Genomic DNA, 21,161 nt, shown 5'->3' on the forward strand with positions numbered 1-21,161 from the left:
TCTTCCTCCATTCCCTTAGCTTTCTCCTCACTTCTTTCCTCTTCTCCTCACATTCCTCATCCCACCACCCTTTCTTTTTTCCTTCTCCACTCTCTTTTTCTCCTTCTCTCAATTCCTCTTCTATCCTTCCTATTTTTTCCTCTAGCTCCTCTTCTATTCCCTCTTTCCACCCCTCTCCCCACTCTATTTCCTCTCTTATTCTTTCTCCTCCCCTCTTCGTCCATCTCCCCTTTTTCTTATTCCTTTTCCTTCCTTCCTTTTCCCCTTTTCAGCACCTCCTCTTCTTTCTAACGTTACAATCAAAGGGTGATGGTCCGACTCTATGTTATCTCCCACCTCCATTCTCTTTATCTTTTCCTTTACTCTATCCTCTCCCACCACATAGTCTATCACCGATTCCCCTCTTCCTCCTGTATATGTGTACTCCCCCTCCCTATCCCCTCTAATCCCTCCGTTAAAAATTCCCCATCCCACTTCTTCTAGCTCTTTTATCAACTTCCTCCCATCCTCATTTACCTTCTTGAATAAGACATTTTTATGATATATAGATTTTTTCTTAAGTATTAAACATATTAAAATAACAGTTGTTAATTGATATTTTATTAATGATTCTCCGTTTTTAACGCTACTTACGAACGAGTTAACAGTGTTATTCTTGGCAAGAAGTGTGACAGCTGGACTGATCTCATTATCGTGAACACGGAAGCAATGATGCACGAGGAGCACAATTTAACCTTGCACGTGTTCTTAGAGAAACATCAGCACACTCGCGTTCTACTCAACTATTCATTATAGTTTCGCCGACAATATAAAGCTGCTGATCGCAGAAATAAGGTGTGTTGATGAATCAGACAACCATTACGACATACCGCGAATTACGGCATTTTCCATTTTATTCATGTATATTGGCCGATTATCTGCTCTTTATCTGCAAACTGGTTCTCTCCAAAGTGATAGAATATTTTCTTTAATTACAAAGTATCTTGCATTAATCATTATAATTTTGAATAAAAAAATGTGCCTGGATTTATTTAATATATTATAGATAATATTTATATATAAATTATAGAAACCGTGCAAAATAAAAGTATGCACACTTTTATTCGCACTATTATTCCTCTAATCTTCGAATAATTAACGAGCCTCTTTTTTTTAAGAAATTCGTTTATTTGCACGACAGCTACTGAGACACTGTCATAAAATAAAAGAAATATATTGTCGGCGGACCATACATTCTTGTTGACTAAATGAATACGCGTCCGCATGTTATGCTTATAATTGGTGCCGGCCAATTAAGGGTTAATTGAGTGTATTTTAGCCTGAAACCGGTTGCATCGTCGTCACTTAAGACTGTACCCGCATTAAACTGAAAAGCCGGTGAACAACTAATACTGATCTATACACGTGTATTTTTTTTTAATACAACTAGTTTCTCCATTAATCATCGCCTTATAAATAATTAGGAATGCATTTTATCATATCAATAGCGTGTTTTGACATAACAAGTACATTTTCTATATGACACGAATGCACGACTAATGATGATAAATTGTGAATAAACTAGTAGTATGACAGAGAATTATTCCGACTATCGGAAATAAATACGAGAAGCTAGAATTAGAAATATAGAGTTCCATAATGTCGAAATATAAATAATCTTCAAATAATAATTAATCGAGTTCAGAAAATTTTATGAAAAAAATTTTATTTATGTAAAAATAGATGGAAGATTTATTTTATTACTCGTCCAATTTTAATTTTAAAAAGCTCTAGTCTTATAAATTTTTTATTTAATCTTTCTTTGATTATCTCTAAGATATATATATATATATATATCTTAGAGAAGTCGGGAAGCTAAAAATAACTATGTTTATGAACAATTTTGAAACATTATGACCGGTTCATTAATGTCTGAATATATTTAAATGTTATTGCTGTAGACAGCAATATTTCATGTTTATCTATAACCGTACGATCGATCATAAGTCGTTTCGTCATAAGGAACGCAGAGTTATTTGATTTTTCGCAAAGGGAATATCGATATTAATTTTCAATCTTACTACTGCGCATTAGTCGCGCAATATTCAAACAAAAAGACTGATTGAATATACTATGCACTTTGTGAAACTCGAACGCAGTCGAGTGCGAAAAGTAGAGCACCTAACTGACCTCAGACATCGCGAGCAATTTTTTCTTTCATTTATGATTGCATTTACATTAATAAATAATAAACATCGACGCCATTCTTGTTGTCGACGATAAATTAATCGCAGGATTACCTTGACGTTTATTAGCACAATGTTTATACAAATCCACTGTACGCTTTATCCATTAAAATCATGACGATCGGTATATATTTTTGCTCTTTTTCTCTCTTGAAACAATTGCATATTATTATCTCTTCTTAAAGAAGAGATAATGACATTCTGAGAAACGTCTGTATACAAGTCATCAGACTCCCGGCTATAAATACGTCGGACGATACAAAAATAGACGAGCACCACGATAAGGATTCGGAACAAGAAGGTGTCCTAGATGGTGGGCATCGAGGATGCTCGTCGGAGCGAAGCTCCGTTGCTGTCCACCAGAACGAGATAGTTATCCGGATGACGCGTTCATCTAACAGGTTCCGTCGTAACCGTTCGTTTTTTGTCCTGTTCGATTTTTTATCACGTTATCATCGATATGGCGTGTCGATGCGATGTCGCGCGAAGCGAACGAGAGCGCGACGTATATAAATATATTAATTGATCCTATTTGTGCAATATTACACGTTACACGCGCGCCCTTCTTGTTTCATGCAATACAAATATACGCGACGATGATGATGAAGCAAACACCGAGGCTAGACTCTCACCCGCGCGAAAACCTGTATTTCTCACGCGCTGCGCTCGCTTGCTCGCTCATTCTTCCATTCTGCGGTTCTAAAAATAGATACATTTGCGCGCGCGCGAAAGCACAACTAGTTTTCCGCTCATAATGAATGGATTCCTCGTTGCCGCACAATATCGACGTCAAACACGATATCGTTATATAATTAATTTAAAAAAAACTTAGCCGTCATTTTTTATTTCGACACAACACACGTTGAAATCGGTATTGGAATAAAATTATTTCATATTTAGAATATCGGTTGATTTACGCGCAATTGTATTTTTTTCCATTAAATCATACAACTCCCTTTATATCGATTCTTCTTATTATGTTGCGTAAAACCTGACAAACCCACTTATCAGAAAAGTACATCATATTCAAGTATGCTTATTAGATCGTTTTTTTTAATCGCTATTATACATTTGACATAATCGCAAGAATTTTTTTAGAATCAGGTCGCTTTAGATAGAATTAGGAGACATGTGCGTACCAAATGTTGTAATTGTATTTTCAGATTCTTTTCAATACAGTTTCTTTTCTAGTTTACGTCAATGAAACATTAAAGCATAAATTAAGAAAAAAGTGGTTATAATAACGAAGCATCGATAATTTCAGTTATTCGCTTGAAAGATAAAAAAGGCAACATTTCTGCACAAGTCCGGATGATGACATGTGCAATAAAATTTTACATCTTCTTTAATTCTGATTTGATAATTTCTTCTTTGTTTTAATCTTAATAAAAATTTAAATACTTCTAAACATTTTAAATTGAGAACAAAAAAAATTGAATTTATCAGAAATTTTGTTTAACGTTGAAAAATCAATTCCACGCGACTTATTATTAGATATTGTTGAGTCCAGAACGTTTTGCGTAGACTCGATGATTAAAAGAAAAACAAATAGAGAAGTAGCTTTACTTTTCATATTTAGTCTCATTATCTCTTCGTCGCATATGTCTCATTATCGATAATACTGGTCAAGAGCGATGATCTCTCGAGCGCGGAATACAAAATGGAGACGGGAGACGATGCAAAGAGAAGATAGAAAAGCAATTATCGCGCATTCGTCTCTGGCTCATGTAATCGCGACCGGTTTCCCATCTTGACGACAGTGGCCGATTATCATTCGCACGATTTTCCGTGTACATCCGTGGAATTGTCGCGAAATGTCCAATTAAATTGCCGGCGCGTTCATCATCGTCTCTCACTCATCCGGTACATCGACACGTCTACGTAAGTAAGCAGGTTATTTCTTTGGCTATTCTGTCGCATTTCTTCGTATATTTTTCTCTCTTTCTCTCGTAACGTCACGATATATTTAAACGGTGATAATACGACGAGCGAATCCTATCGATCCCGGCAAAACCGGTATTCTCACGCTCCGCCCGTTCGTCTGCTGCTAAAGATAGCACTCGTTTCAATACGAAGGATGCTGGGATACGTACATATACGCTCGATTCCCGCTGCTCGTTTAGAAAAATCGACTAAATTAGTCGACACACACAGTTATATAGGTTCTTTACACAATCTTCTCATTCGAAGCGCGTAAAGCTGAATGTGTATGTTAGAGGCGTGACATTTCAATTCACGAGAGAATAAACTTATCCACCACCCGTTTCATCTCTATTGTACGCAGTCAGAATACGAATGAATTTAGAGTGTATATTAATAGAACATTTGCTGTGTGTTAAATGTAAATAAATTTCCATCGGAGATTTGTCACTTGTTTTAATATATTCCAACAATTTCCCCCGTCAACAGATTACCAACTATTTTCATAAGCATAAATTAATTCCATAATACATAGATTTTCTCGTATAAATAAAATTTTATAAAATAGATTTTTTTAGATTTTTATTATATATAAAGAGAGAATTTTCTCTTAGAATCTATTCCGAAAATTATGGTAGGACAATATGATATTGGAAGAATTTTATAAGTTTCTCTGATTAATATTTACCACAATATATAAAAATATTATTATCTATCACAATAAGATATATAAATATATTCGATTAATTTTACTATGTACATATTAATATTTTTTATTGTGGTAAATATTAATCAGAAAAATTTTTATCAAATTCTTCCATATTGTTCCATAATTACAATGATTTTCAGAATAAAAATTCCAAGGGAAAATTTTCGTGCATAAACAATGTAATAAACCACAATAATGCAATAAAAAGAAATTATTCTTCGAGAGGAAAAAAATAAAAAACGCGTTAGATAGACTACCCAGTTCGCTGCTAATTCTGATTAGAACGGAAAATTTTAATTGTGACTCTTTGCCAATTTTAGTGGCAACGAAACGTTTTAACATTTTTCTGAAACGAAAATTGCCTCCGGTAGGAATTAAGGGAGACATGCTACATGACATGAGGTAGTAGAAAAAGATTGAAATTATGAAAAAAAAACACGTGATACTCTTGCTCCTCGTAGCGACTTATTATTTAATGGCCGGGCGCAATTAGGGGGATTCATGATAAGTTGCCAACGCCGTCGGTGGCGTCGTATACCGCTAATGGACGTGCAGGGTTTGATTTAGAAGCCGAAGCAATAGAGAAGAACGTCGCGGCGGTCCACGAGAGATGCGAGCGAGATGAGAGCTAATGAACCGACCGGTGAATCGTCGTCGCCCGGAGATTATTAAATGAGACGAGCGATTAAAGGGATTTAACGATCGCGCTCAAGCACTGGAAGAGATGTATCCGACGTCACTTGATTTTAAGTGGCCCATTTTAAGTCTTCTCGCATACGTATATCACCGACGAAGGAAGAAACGTGCACAATTATAGCTTTTGTTTAACTATCAATGCACTAATTCTTCCTTATCAATTGCAAGCGTATAAAAAAATTATACATTCAGATTTATTATAAAGATTTAATAATTTTCTTCCTATTAAAAAATACGTTTATATATATACATAGAATTTTCTCTTAGAATATATTCTGAAAATCATGATAATCATGGGACAACATGAAAGAATTTTATTATAGTTTCTCTCTGATTAATATATATTTACCACAATAAGATATACAATATGTTCAATTAATTTTATTATGTACATATTAATATATTTTTATGTTGTCCCACAATTACCCTGATTTTCAGGGTAAATTCTAAGAGAAAATTCTCTTCGTGTACTGTAAAAACGAAAAAAGAAAAAAATAAAATATAGAGATTTGCTGCGTGAAGCTGATGCAAAATCTTGTGGCTTCGAGAGTCGATCCCAGCTTATGTACTTCCGGTCCGCGTTCAAAGGCGGCATTTATAGCGGACTATTTAATTAGAAAGATTGAACGATTGCTTAACGGCCGCGAATAAGAGAGCATGCTGCTACTTGGCTTTTGAGGGCGAAGAAGAAAAGACGGGATCGAAACTGACACGAAGCTACGCGACTCGTGCGGACCAGGTAAGCGTCCGCATGAGTGCATCACGCAGACTGCGCTATAAATAGATCGCGAAGGTCAGGGGAATCAGCAGTTTTCATGCAAATGCACCGGCGATACAATAATAATATGTGGCGGTGAGAACTGTCTGAATCGTACACCACGTCCCGAGGGTCACGCGTGCGTTCCTCCAATCCTTGAGAAAGGCTTTATTTTTACAAATTTGACAGCTCCCGCGTCGTTCTTCACTCAGGGTGTCCAGCAGACTCAATGAAAAAAATTCCCTGACTTTTTCAGATTTTCCAAGACCAGAAATTAATTTTTTTCCTGACTTTTAGTATTATTGTTTCCAAATATATGTATAATTTGCATATATCTATATGATAAATCAATTAAATATTAAATCATGGAATCCTTGAGATATTTTTGTCAACAATAAAAAGGTTCGGAAGTTAAAACAAAAATTTTAGTCAATTATACAATCTGCATTATGTCCGATAATCGAAACAAACATGTCACTATAAACTATTTAAATAATCACCTTTTTTATATATATCAAATTTTTTAGTTTTGTTTCTATCAAATAGATTGAAATAAAATAACACGACGATGAAAATATAAATAAACGAACACGCTGTAGATGAATCGATTTTTAACAACACAAAAAGTTAGCATGGGAGTCAAGGAAAAGTTTATATTTATTTAATGAAAAATTTCAAATTATTGAGACGTAATGTAGAATAATGTGAAAAAATCCATATAAATAACAAAATTTCCTGACTCTTCCCTGACAATTCCAGATTACTAAAATTCCCTGACAATGCCCGACCCGGTTTTCCAGATTTCCCTGACCGCTAGACACCCTGTCACTTTTATCATCACGTGTGTCAAAAATACCTGTCGTCACTCGAAAATAAACGCGAATTAAACGCCGTACGACGACAGCTGGCTCGCAAAATATGCAGCGGCATTTTGATAGCCACGCGAATCGTTTTTCGATTTCTAGGTCGTCATCGTCCCGCGCGGGAGGAGTGCAATCAACAGGTGGTTTTCCAGTCGACGTTGCACACGTGCAAGTATACGCGTGCGTGTACGATGCACACATATGCATAGTCGCCTTTACTTGTTTAAAGTTCCCACCACGGTTTGTGCAGCAAGTACCCCATATACCTTGCGAGAGATATATCTGTTGCATAGGTAAATATTGAGGATCGCTGTCCACCTATATGGATATGTACCTATAAATGGATACCTCGAGCACAACAAGATGATCCACGCATTGTTGTTTGCTCGATAAATGATCCGGAAAATGTACCCATATGTGTATGCACTTTTGTGCTATTTTTGTAAGATATGAATATAACTCCGATTGTTCATTATTATCGTAGTATCATAGAACTAATGACTAATTCTTCCCAAAATAGCATCAATAGATAAAAGATTCATTTAAATTATGTTTTTTAAATTTCTTTTTAATAATTTCGTATGGAATATGACAGGTATCCGCATATATTTGTGAAATTATTAACGAATTATTCAACACGATATACGTCGAATATTTTTTGTAGTAAATAATGTCTTTTTCGAGCAAAAATATTTCAAGTTTAATAATTTTTTGCAACATATTAAAATAGCCTTATAAAGTGTGAAAAAATTATTTATTGTTTATTTCTTCTCAAAATAAGAATGTAAAAAACTACTTTTTTCATTTCTTTAAATTTTGTGAATATGTAAAAAAAAGTTTCAGGTTTTTACATATATAATATATATATTTTCTATAAATATATTCTAAAAAATTTAGAAGAAACAACAACTTCGTGTCATCAGAATATACGGAAAAAAAAAAACTAATAGTATATGTATATACTATCTCTTGATAATCCGCGCGTGTTCTCGCAGGTATAAAAATTCGCCGCTGAGACGGCAATAAAGAGGAAACAATTTGCCGGAAACGGCAACGTAAGCGCGCGACAAACATCCGTATGACGAAATGCGGTGAAAAAAAAAAATCCGTCACTCGACAAAATTTAACTACGCGTCACAGGAGCAAGGCCTCCCCGTCGAAGGAATCCGCACTAATTTGCGGCGCGATTTCTGCCAGCAAACGACAAGTGAAACTAGGTGAAAGTAAATGTAGTGCTAGAGCTCCTTATACTTATGCACTGTCCCTTACGTGCCAAGAGAAGAGCCACTTACATTCCCGCTCAATCGCTGCCGATCTTCTCTTTGTCTTCTCGTACCGAAGTATTCGAAATGTTTGTCGAAAGAATCGATATTGTCAAACGCGAATTTTTTTTATATGCCTTACTCATTCGTCATACTCTCTTTATAAATGCGAAATGAATACTTTATGAATTTAAAGTTTTTTTTTTTTTTGTATGTGTAATATTACAAGAGATTGAGCAACAATTTTTTTACTCCGTTTTTTTTTGACCAATCGTTTGCATATTTATTTTTTTCTCTCTCGCTGTTGCGAATTGATATAAATTAATCTGAAGATCTCTTTTAGTATTCGAGTGTCACTTTCCCATTATTTGTATTTATTCTAAAATATGTCTTCGAACGGGCGTTCTTTAAATCGCGATCAGGGTCTTTTCTAGCGTGTTGTAATTCGATTGATTTTCTAGTGGAGCTTAAAGTTAATCACAGAAAAGATTTATATCGACGAGAATCGCTCGTCGATTGCGATTGAATCTCGCGAAACTTTCCACAATAATATATAACCGTGCATAGTCGACGGCTTTTCCGTTTATTTCAGCCGTTTATTTTACGAGGGACCTCTGCCCCTATCGCGGCGATTTTCACATAAAACCATAAGAGGTCGTTCGATTAGATACTCGGCTCGTTTTATTTCGTGCAAATTATGAATAAATTCCTAATGTGAATTTAAAACTGTGTAGGAAAAATGCCGATTATTTTATATATATATATATATATATATATAAATTCAAAAAAATTCAACCCTCAGTTGTCAATAAACATGTTTTATCACAGAGAAACCTTTTCAATACGAGATATACATAAAGATATATATATATATATATATATATCTTTATGTATATCTCGTATTGAAAAGGTTTCTCTGTGATAAAACATGTTTATTGACAACTGAGGGTTGAATTTTTTTGCAACTGAATTTGTTACATTCAATTTAGCAACATTTTTTATTTTTCATCAATTTGTTATTGCTCTTAATAAAATGCAAAGAAATATTTTTAACAATTATTCTAATAAAATATTATTTTATTATTTTCTGTATTTCCTACACTTCTATTCGCGATATTTCCACTATATAAATATCACTTTCAATTCGCATCCGTAATACAGATCGGTTGACAAAGCACACGTGCCGTTCGTCGTCGTATGAATTCGTCTCGTTTAAAACGCACGATTATTTTACATAAGCTCAGGAACGCCAATAACTTTAATCGCTGCGACAAGAAAGGAAAGAGGAAACGCGAAGCGGCGGTGTTGAACGTTAAAGCAAAATTCTCGAGGCGTATATATAGATGCATATACATATAGATACGTGCTTATATATTTATATATATATATATATATATATATATATATAGGCGTGTGTGCGGCTGCAGGTGATGCGACTATACGATTGGCATTGCCGGAATGTTGTAAGTAGCTGGATTCGTGACTTTGTGGCGAGCATGGTCGCGCATCGCTGACGACCCGAGGCTAATTTTCCGTGGCTTAACGTGCTTAGGTTTCTTGACTTTCCGGCTCGCGCGAATCCTTTTTTCTTTATAGAATAGATTACAGAGACGGGGCTACAGCTGTGCGTTAAGTATACGAGCGCGAATAGCCGAGGCCTGTAACGACGGGTTATTTCGTTGGATATACGTTTATCGCGGCAATCATCGTTGAAAAATGATCTCATTGCACTTGCGTAATGATGTGCGGAAGTTTAAGTATATAGTGGAAATCCGAATTGTGTGTTTTTAAATATGCTTTGCCTGAACCGTTGTAATAATGTTTCATGATGGAGCATGTAACGTTCGCAAAACGCTCCCATTCATCAGTTGTGTTGAACACGCAGAGTGTCTAGTAAAATTTGAAAATAAAACCATTAAGACCATTTCCAAGACATTTCAAGGAAATTTGCATGATTTTCCAATAGTATAATATTGGATATTCAGGATGTCTAGTAAAATTTGAAAATAAAATTTAAGACCATTTCTAGGACATTTCAAGGAAATTTGCACGATTTTCCAATAGTATAATAAAGATGTACAAAAACTGAAAACTTTATTTTCTTTAGCAAGTCGATATAATTGCATGTTAATGAAAATTAATATATGCATTACAAATATTCAATACAATATTCTCTTATATTATATTTGAACGCTTAAAATCTATAACTTATGCATAACACATATTTTGGACTCTTAAATAAAAAATATATTGTATTGTTTACAAAGTAAGATGAAATATTATTTACTCGAATAATCTCAATTTTTAGAAACAACGAAAAAAATCAAGGATCTACGAAAAATTTAAGCACATTTCCAGGATTTTTAAAGAACAAACAAAATTTCAGAACATTTCAAGAACTTCAACGATTTCAAGGACGGCTAGACACCCTGACACGACATAATGCTATGTATGAAATAAATTTTTTTGTCGACGACGAACGGCACATGTACTTTTATAATCTCATTAAAAATTGCTCTAATAATTTAAAAGATTTTAAGATACACGCGATCGTGTGCGCTGCAATGAATTTAATGTCTAAAGTTAAACTGCCACTCTACGGAAGCTTATATAGAAGTTTCCGGCAGTCTATAAATTGAAAAGTCATGTCAAAGTTATATAAGTTTAATACCACTAGAGAGAAAGAAAACATTTTGAAATTTTCTAGTTTACAACTTTATAAAATTCTGTTTATACAATAGTTGCAAAAAATGTTCATGTATTTAGATGGTATAATTTAATAAATTATTTAATTATACACACATATGTACTCGTATATCATCGCTTTAATTAATTATGCGATAGTACAGTTTCGAACTTACTACTTTTTCGAAGAAATATAAATAAGAGAAAAAACAGCTTTCATTTCTTTTTTAATTAGAAATGTAGATCGTGATATCAAGTGCGATTTATTACATGTTCTGTCATGATTAATTAAATCCATTTATTGCGCGTTACTCGGTACGAATAGTTCCCTATACGTGTTCTAATTTTACGGGTATAATCCCGAAGTTTATTTTCCGTATTTTAATTTTCTTTCTCCGAATTAAAGATCATCATCTAAAATGAATTTCGCGAAAAATAGCGACGTTTCGTTTCCTCGAATCGGCGAAACCGAATCGGACTCACGATTGCGTGCTCTATCGTGACGTTGCACGCATATCGTACCGATGCACGATGCACGCACGCACGCCCCAGAGCACACGGCCCGTAATTATATTGTCACGCCGCGGGTGTTCAATTTGTCGGGCGCACCTCCGCCGTCGCCTCCTCCACCTTCGTTAAGGTGGACCGCTCTCTCTCTCGCGCGAAGCCGCACCGAGGAAGACCATAGGACTTGGTCTCGTCGGTGCCCTACAACCCCACGGTTCTCACGCCGGCAAAAAACCATTTTCAGCCAGTTTCTCTGTGCAAGTCCGCACGAAATCATCGGTAACGATGAGTGAGTGAGTGAGTGAGTGAGTGAGTGAGTGAGTGAGTGAGTGAGTGAGTGAGTGAGTGAGTGAGTGAGTGAGTGAGTGAGTGAGTGAGTGAGTGAGTGAGTGAGAGAGAGAGAGAGAGAGCGCCACGAAGTTCCGATTATCTCTACCGTTTTTTCCCATTCTTTGTATAATAACGTCTTTAGGAGGTTTTTCGTCTCTCATTACCATCACACTGAATTATAACGTCAAAGGGGAAAAATTATGTAAATTTGTTTCTTGTAGTAGGTATAGGTACGTCGAAGTAAATTAATGCTTCTTCATAAGCATAATATTATATTCGCATTAGTACAGATTGATAAACTATAATTTCTTTTGAAAGTTACTCCTTTTTTTGCCTTTCTAGCATTAGTAAAAATAATAACCAAATTTGCATAATATATTTTCAATAAAAATGAACCGTTTGACAGCTCACAATTTATTATTCACGAAGCAAAAAGAAACTTCAATACATTTTGTCAATCTATACTATCAAAAGCGAGTGATGACATATGAAAGAATTATTTTATTTCGATGTATAATGCAAGAAAAAATTCACACGATTTCTTGCTTGGAAATTATAATTATATATAATTGCAGTAAAAAATCTGAAACTTCTCAAATTAACGTACGATTTCCTTTCAATTACGCACAATATGTAAATTATTATTATGGTAATTTAATTATTAAACGTGACATTCAATAATCTGTTTAAATAAATTAATATAACGATCAGAAAAATATTTATTTGATATAAATCTGATTATTTAAAATTTTAGCCCTATTAATATCATATTTTTACATACAGCAATATTAATTTTAATGTGTAAAATATAAAAGAATTAGATGGCTTATACTTTCAATTCTATTCCGAAAAAGCCGTAATAAAATAAACATTGCGACTCTTGTGGAGTCTCTGTCATCAGCATTGCGTACTCATTGACACATGCTATTAGAAATTCCGTGTACTAACTACAACTTATTAACAGTGTACATATGATAGAATCAAATTAGAAAATAATATAAAAATGTGTAATTTACTCACATAACTGAGCATAGGTATGTTACGGGCTTCAGAGACAATTGCCTCAACGTAGCAAGTGCCTTCCGGTCCGAAAAAGGCCACGACCCCGTCGCAGATCATGTCGATCATTGCATTGGTAGCTTCGGTAGTCTCTCCCCTCGTGTCGTTCCATCGCATCACCAGCGTAACGTTCGGCAAAATGTTCGGATCGCTGTTGACCTGAAACACAATGATACAACTATTCCTAGTTTTAAGCGAAAATATAAAGGCAAGACATCAAAAAAAGAATAATTTCTTCTTAATGTCTGCAAAAAAGAAGGAAAAGATCCAATATTTTCCCTTATTTCTCCTTGAAAATTCATATGTATATAAAAATATTTATATTAATAAAATAAATTCTGAATAATATTTTTATATTTATGATCGTAATATTTTAGAGAATATTTTTGTCCGCAAGAAATGTTATGTCAATCATACCGCACTTTAATGAAGTCTTTTTCTAGCGATAAGTCTTCATTGTGTAATAACAGTTACCTTATCGTTCGCAATTACGCAATAAAAGTTTATCGCAATCAATTTTGCATGATGAAAAGTTCATATCGGTTTGCATACAATAAGTGCGAGAGATCACACACGTGTTTCTGCCATAATAGCTGACTCGGTGTATATTATGGTGTTTCGCAGTTTTATTTCTCGATGCGCATTCCTACGGCTCATCCGGTTCACGTCCAGCTCGCGACATTATAACGCTTGGTTATTATGCAAATTTGAATTCCAGTAAACAATACTTTTCTGCGTAGAGTCACTTCGACTTGGCGCGTTAATTTACATGCCTAGCAATAAGAGCTGAAATTATAACGTCGGCGACACGACGACACACACCGTTGTTGAAAAGTTCGTCGCACACGTGCAATGAGCCCTTTTGCGGGCCGCGTTGTCGCGGTTACATTGTGCACTCATTGTAATATAACTTGGTCCAGACCAAACCTGTACAGGGTGTATCGAGTTGTTACCGCATAGTTAGTAGAATAAATCTACTCGAACTATTCCACGCGTATGCAAACGATCAGATCGCGTTCAGATACACGTGACGTAAAGTTACTGATTAATGTTGACGGAATTCAGCTGAGATTTCACGAAAGAAAATATATATTTTTTCAGATCCTATACACGATAGAAATGTAGAACTAATTTTCCAACTCTGTATCAAATTTTAAATGTTATGGATATAGGTATACTTTAAATATGTAAATATACGGGTAACGTCAGAAAGAATCGAATACCATGAGAGCATTTATAATAGTAAAAAATTTGACACATGCGAAACATTTTTTATAAATTAAAAAGAATATTTTTAATCGAGTAAAAAAATCTCTCCGAATGTATAAAAATTCAAAGATTTTTGAAAATATAACTTACATTCATTCAAAAATTATAAGATGTTAACTTGTGTAATTGTATGTACAATATATTTTAGCAAATTTGTTTACTTGATATTATTCGTCTGATATTGATTCACTCTATAATGTAAATGATGAATAGTATTAATTTACATGATGGAAAATTCGCATATATATGTACAATATAATATATAATTACATCAACGCCATAGATAGGAACTAAACATTCTATAACATGTATTATAAAATTACACACTTATTTGCATTCACGATTTTTCATGAACAATTTATTAGCGCTATATCTATAAAGTAAGAGGTTTACCATTAGGTTCGTGATATCATGTAATTAAGTATCTTGTGAGATAAATTGACACATTTCAAAGCATATGCGTGCGCTTTGCAAACATTTTTTAATATAAAGAAGATAAATATTCGCATAAAATCTAATTGTTTATAAAATAAATTGTTAATAAAATATAATTAATTAGATCACGTTGTGGAAAGATGAAACAGATACGATCGAAAAATAAATGTGTGTGTGTGTGTGTGTGTGATGAAATAATTTTAAAAATTTAATAAAATATATAAATAAAACAATGAACAAAGAATATTCTATTCAACATAAAATTGATAAACATTAGGTATTTAACACAGCTTATCGTCTTATATAAACCAAAATGCCTTTGTATTAATATAACAAAAATTCCACACATTGACAGTTATAAGAAAAAAAGAATTGATATTATTGATTAAATGAAAATAAAAAAAAATTGAGAGATGACAAGAAATCTTTATATTTTTTTAATCTTATATCGAAAGACAACTTTTATTACTACGCAAAAAAACGTTCATGCGCTTACGAAAAATCGCATCGCAATATATGAATCTTTAAAAAAGTCAACCTGATTTGCTTCGTTTTTTGTAAATTTCTTAATTTTAATATCGGAGCATTGATTATGTGCTCTGATATTAAAATAAAAAAATTACAAAAAATAAAGTTGATGAGTTCGGCTTTGGAGAGACTCATATGACAGCGTCATGAATTTGTGCAGTCTTTGCTTGTTACAGCACCGTTAAAGCGGTTTCATGAAACACTACAAAAAAAATATTACTTTTCCCGTTGGATGCCTCGCATTCCTGATTTTGCATGTGCCGCATACACGCATTCAATAATCACATTTATAGGACGTAATTTGCACATCAACGTTATATTTGCCTCTAGGTAAATAGACGCTGATGTTGTCAAATGTCATTTTCAAATTTTTCCAAATCGTAACAGCATTTATACGTATGTCGGAGAAAATATATTTCCCTCGATATATCAATTAAAATAAACACACGGATAGCGCACGAACACATACAAAATACATACATTGCGTAGGCAAAACTTTTTCAAAAAAAGAGTAAGGCAATTTCCGTCCCGGGACTGTAAATCACTCTTCGATTTTATTCAGACCGACCGTCAATTCAATTGTTTTTTTTTTTTTTTTTTTTTCAAGTGATATCTCGTATGATTCGTTTCGCACACCATTATAACCGCAGCAGGGCGAAAAATTCTGTTCCCCGGCGCAGTGAAAGTCCTCTCCTTAATCCGCCGCTCATTTAAATTACACTTCCTTCATCAAGAGTCGGGTCAACAGTAGCGACGTTGCGCACCGGCGCGCCTTATTATTTATTAATAGAGATCGACTTTATACGCGGGCAATTTACACAGCCACGCATGTGGACCGCATTACCCACCCGCGAACGGATATTACGATTGCGATCTGCGCGTTTAAAAGAGCCAAGTGCGCCGCGCCCATTACGGCGGCTGCTCTCTCGCGCCGATTATGCAAAATCGCTAATTAACGCTCTATTTACAAATATACCGAACGCGCGCGCGCGTGTGTGTGTGCGCGTGTGTGTGTGTGTGTGTGTGAGAGAGAGAGAGACTAGTTCACGTGTAGTAAGAGTGCGTATCGGCGAGTGTAAATTCCACGATTTTTTCTTTCTTTTTTTTTGCATACCCGCGGGCGAAAACGCCTGGATTAGCGCGCGCGCAAGGTGGTACTGTAACACCTGTATCCTGCACTTGCGACCGCCGTAACCGAACCGAGTATTAAAGGGCGATTCACACGCACATGATCTCTGATGATATATCTTTGCATAATTATTAAACTCGTATATTATTTTGTTAAACTTAGTGACTTGACGTACACGATATAAGGACTATACAGAGATAATTTTTTTTTAATTCTGAAAATCAAAGTATTTGTGTAACAGTTTCTCTGATTAATATTTTTATCACAATAAGAAAAATATTGGTATCTATCACAATAAGATATAAAAAATATGTTCAATTAATTTTACACAGCAATTTATATGTACACAGCAAAATTTACTCTGTGTACATTATTAATATTTCTTGTTGTGGTAAATATTAATCAGAGAAACTCTTGTAAAATTTTTCCAATACATATTGTCCTACGATTATTATAATTTTAGGGTAAATTCTAAAAAAAAATTCTCTTTGTGTATACATATGCTATATGAGAAACGTCACTCTCGCTATTTCCTGTCAAACTGTTTTCCATATATAATAATCGTTAATTAACGACCACCGTTTTCGCTATCTCATACACGATTCAATTTGATTTTAATCTAAACAAATTTGTAATAAATACAATCAATGACAAGAAAAGGAAAAAGTAAGAGATTGCTGGAAATATTATATAATAAAGAATGTACTATATAAGATTTCAAAGACTCCTCTTGTGCAATCAAATATTATATTAATTAACATAGTATAAGGGACTATATTATCCATTGAATGCTAACAAAAAAATTAAATTTTAATGACTGACGATACACATTATATGCAATGACATTAAAGGAAACGAGACGTCATAATATTCTCGCCGGCGATTTTTATGATAGTCACGTGTGTATTATCTATTTAAAAATAATATAAGAATATTTAACGTTAAGTTGATGTGACTCTGATGTTACACACAGTGTGCATAGACTTTACGTTGAACAGTATATTATAGATGTGTGTAAGGTAGAGCCATAAAATGATTATGTTGAATCATTTCGATAAAAAAATGTTACTAGCGCAATGCTTTACGTAAACAAGATTTTCCAATCTCAAGAGAGATAGCTCAATCACTATCATCTATCGACAAGAAATCCGGCCATTTTAGATGTAAAAAATGATATATTTTTTCTTATTTATATAAAATAAATATTAATATTTATCTAATATTCATGTAATATTCAGTGATACAATATCAAGCACGTACAGCTGACTTACCGCAAGAAATTGTTATCTAGAACAATAATAAACTGATTGAACTTCAATTATCGCATCGTAGTGTAATTTGCGTCATTAAGGGGTCGATAACCGATAATGTCGGGTCGCTAAAATAAAATAAGCCCTATGATGTGCGAGAAATGCGAGGTTACTCTTTGTTGAGAAAAAGATGCTCTCTCCCTCTCTTTCGGTATCGCATTATGCACATATACATCGGCAACGTGCTGGAGAACTGCACGCATTTGTGAATCGAGCTTTATCCTAGCCACGAACACACAGAGGCCGACATTGCGATCGCGATGCTTACTCTTGCGTGGCATATCGGAGGATATAAATAAACGGCCGCAAAGCTCGTTTCCTGCACCTTTCGACTCGCTGAATGCGCGGGCATGCATCGCAGTGAGGAGAGTCATTATGCGTTTATCGTTGCAACCGCGTGCGGTGCATCGAACTGCTGAAAGAGAAATTTCATTCGCGGAGCGCGGAAACGCAAGCGAGCCAGAGTTAGACTTCATTTCTTTTTCTTTTTCATTCCCCCCCTCCCCCCCCCAAAAAAAAGAAAAATGAATATATAAATCATTCTAAATATGCATACGCGCGTTCTCCACTCTTATGATCCGTATATATACTTTCTCGCTCGCTTTGTCTCTAAATTACGATCATTTTCAGAACTCTCTATAGTTGCCTGCAATTACGGGCTTCGCTCGAAAAATTATTATCCTTAAAATACTTTGAAGAATATAAAAAGCCATTAACATTTCTGAAAAAAAAATCGCTACACGATCTTTATGTATAATTACACGATAATGTTAGAAACCAAAAAGGAGCAGAAAGTAAATAATAAATGCTCGCTCGATAAGATAAGGAGAATCGAAAGAAGGATATTCGAGGGGAAAGTTTAACCTCCGATGCATCTTCGACGCGCTATCGATCTTTACACTCTCCTCTGTTGCGATCAAAGTGGCAATTAATCTCGAAAGATAACACCGCCTTATATTTTCATGTACATACACCCGGATATCGCGTGTCGTGATAAGATCGATGCTCATTTCGACGATTCGCACGGTTCTCTGCCCTCCTCCCTCTCCACCGCAGCTTCCCTCATCTTCCTTTTCCTCCCCTTTGAAGATCCCTCACATGCGGTCGCAGATTGCAAGAGAGCGCAGGCAGGTTTGGGAAAGAAGAAAGAAAAATGCGGTGGGAGGGCAAGAAAGAGGGGGCTGGACATGGGCGTCCACAGGATTTTTTCGTTCTTTCTAAATTTTTTTTCTTATTTTTATTTTTTTCATATTAAATATGCAAATAAAGTCCAGAGTGTTTAAAAAGAGAGCAAATGCTTAATATTTTTCCTGATTCCAAGGAGAGGAACAAATTAGGGTGTCCAACAGACTCGATGAAAAAAATTCCCTGACTTTTTCAGATTTTCCAAGACCAGAAATTCATTTTTTCCCTGATTTTTTAGTATTATTTTTTCCAAATATATAATTTGCATACATCTATATGACAAATCAACGATGAAAAGGTTCGGAAGTTAAGACAAAAATTTCAATCAATTATACAATCTGCATTATGTATACAATAATCGAAACAAACATGTCACTATAAATTATTTAAATAATCACCACTTTTATTTATACATATTATATCACAAAATAACACAAGATGAAAATATAAATTAACGAGCACGCTGTAGGTGAATCGATTTTTAACAAGACAGAAAATTAGCGTGCTAGGAGTCAAGGAAAAGTTTATACTTGTTTAATAAATAATTTCAAATTATTGAGACAAATGTAAGCTGATGTGAAAAAATCCAGATATAAATAGTAAAATTTCCTGACTTTTCCCTGACAATTCCAGATTTCTCAAATTCTCTGACAATGCCCGGCTTTCCAGATTTCCCTGACCGCTAGACACCCTGCAAATGCACCCTCTTGCCCCTCTCTGCGGACGCCCATGGGGATATCTGGGAAGAAGAAGGAAGGGAAGAGGCAGGTATGGCGTTCCCGAATTCGCGAGCGAATTCTTCTCACGGTTCTTCGCGCGCGAGAGAGCGCCGTTTTGTCGGCACGCGTGGGCGGACCGGAGAATAACGCCGGTCTTGTATTTTTAAACCCTTCGCAGGGGCATATCCCTTCTCTCCCTTTCCTGGGCCCTCGTCGTTATTCCGAGAGGAATCACTTCTGCCCTCGCGAGAGCCACGCGTACCTTTCTCTTTTTACTTCCTCTTTAACCGGCGTGCAACACGCCCGGGCGAAAACGGTCTCACGGTCCCCTATGGATAGCATCGCGAGAGACCCTGGGGGAGCGAGGGGGGGGGGGGGGGGATGAAGAGAGATAGGGGATCCGCCGAATGAATTATCGAGGCTTTTGGAGCGGGACGACCGACCTGAGCGAGCGGCAGCAGGATCGGAAAAAAAAAAGAACATTGTGTTGTCGTTAGTTGGGTAATCGAAGAAGATTCGGAACGAGAGAGTCGGATCATCGACTGGACTCGATCCCCGCCTTCGACGTTGGAATTAAAGAACTGATCCCTAAGGGGGAATATGTATATGTATATGCGGAGGCTTCTTGGCGATTAACTTCTCGGTGCAAACTGAAATAAGCTTGCCCATTCGTTTGCATTTGCTTAGCTGCATTTGCGCGCTGTACGACTTTAGAGATACTGATTTATTTGATATTTTTATGTTATTGTGTACGCACTTATCCAGCCACTTTATAGTGCGCAAGCATTATAAAAATTCAGTTATCGTCTTAAATAACATTAACCTCGCAATTTACATTCTCTTTATTTTTCTAGATAATTATCTAAGAAATATTTAATCGCGTAAAAGATTGAGATAAAAAAAGATATCGAAATTTTGTATATATTAAATTAAATTCAAGATGAATCAGTCACTGCCGCGACCTAATTTTCGTTTAACTTTACAGCGTTTCATTGATTGTGAGCTATAATTCTACCTTGCGTTTAAGTCTTGATTTTCCTTAAAATACTCGTTTGGAATCTATAATTTTACGTCTCATCAATATCGATTGATCGCTTCCACGGTTGAAACGCGTCGGTGGTTAATGGCAGAATATAAGATGCTATTACTATTCGCATGATTGGCGAATAATGAGCGAGTAAACGACTTCGTGCGGTATAAGAACGCAGACGCGGTTTTCCTATATTCCGAGAAACGCGGCTACTGATTGCACCAGCGGCAATATATCAATAGAATTCGTTCGTTAAAATGCTTTTAAACCGCACCAAGTATATACGATCGATTACGCACAATCGGCGTTAACACAATTTCGTCATTCTCCTCCGATAATAACATCGCGCATATTTCATATATAATATTACATATCATGAAGAATGAAGTACAATACGAGTGAGAATATAGAGCCAGTAAACGAGATGTATAAAAGAATAATGGATTCTATTTTTTTTCTCTTTTTTTCCTTGGACAATGTACACGTTGCGCGCCTTTGCAATCACGTTCGTTCATCTCGCTCTACTTTACTCGAGATAGCTCT

General features: G+C 35.2%; 1 protein-coding gene across 1 annotated transcript in view; it reads right to left on the minus strand.

Annotated features, from left to right (window-relative positions):
* The window catches only part of LOC114941561 (receptor-type guanylate cyclase Gyc76C), a 75,318-nt gene that overhangs the window by 22,699 nt on the left and 31,458 nt on the right, over nt 1–21,161 (minus strand). The window contains exon 4 of the mRNA XM_029316580.2: nt 12,975–13,172. Within this exon, the coding sequence (XP_029172413.1) occupies nt 12,975–13,172 (198 nt within the window). The remainder of the gene's footprint in view (nt 1–12,974; nt 13,173–21,161) is intronic.

The sequence above is a fragment of the Nylanderia fulva genome, unplaced genomic scaffold (genome assembly GCF_048542155.1).
Source record: "Nylanderia fulva isolate GAGA-0341 unplaced genomic scaffold, ASM4854215v1 Scaffold18, whole genome shotgun sequence".
Taxonomy (NCBI): domain Eukaryota; kingdom Metazoa; phylum Arthropoda; class Insecta; order Hymenoptera; family Formicidae; genus Nylanderia; species Nylanderia fulva.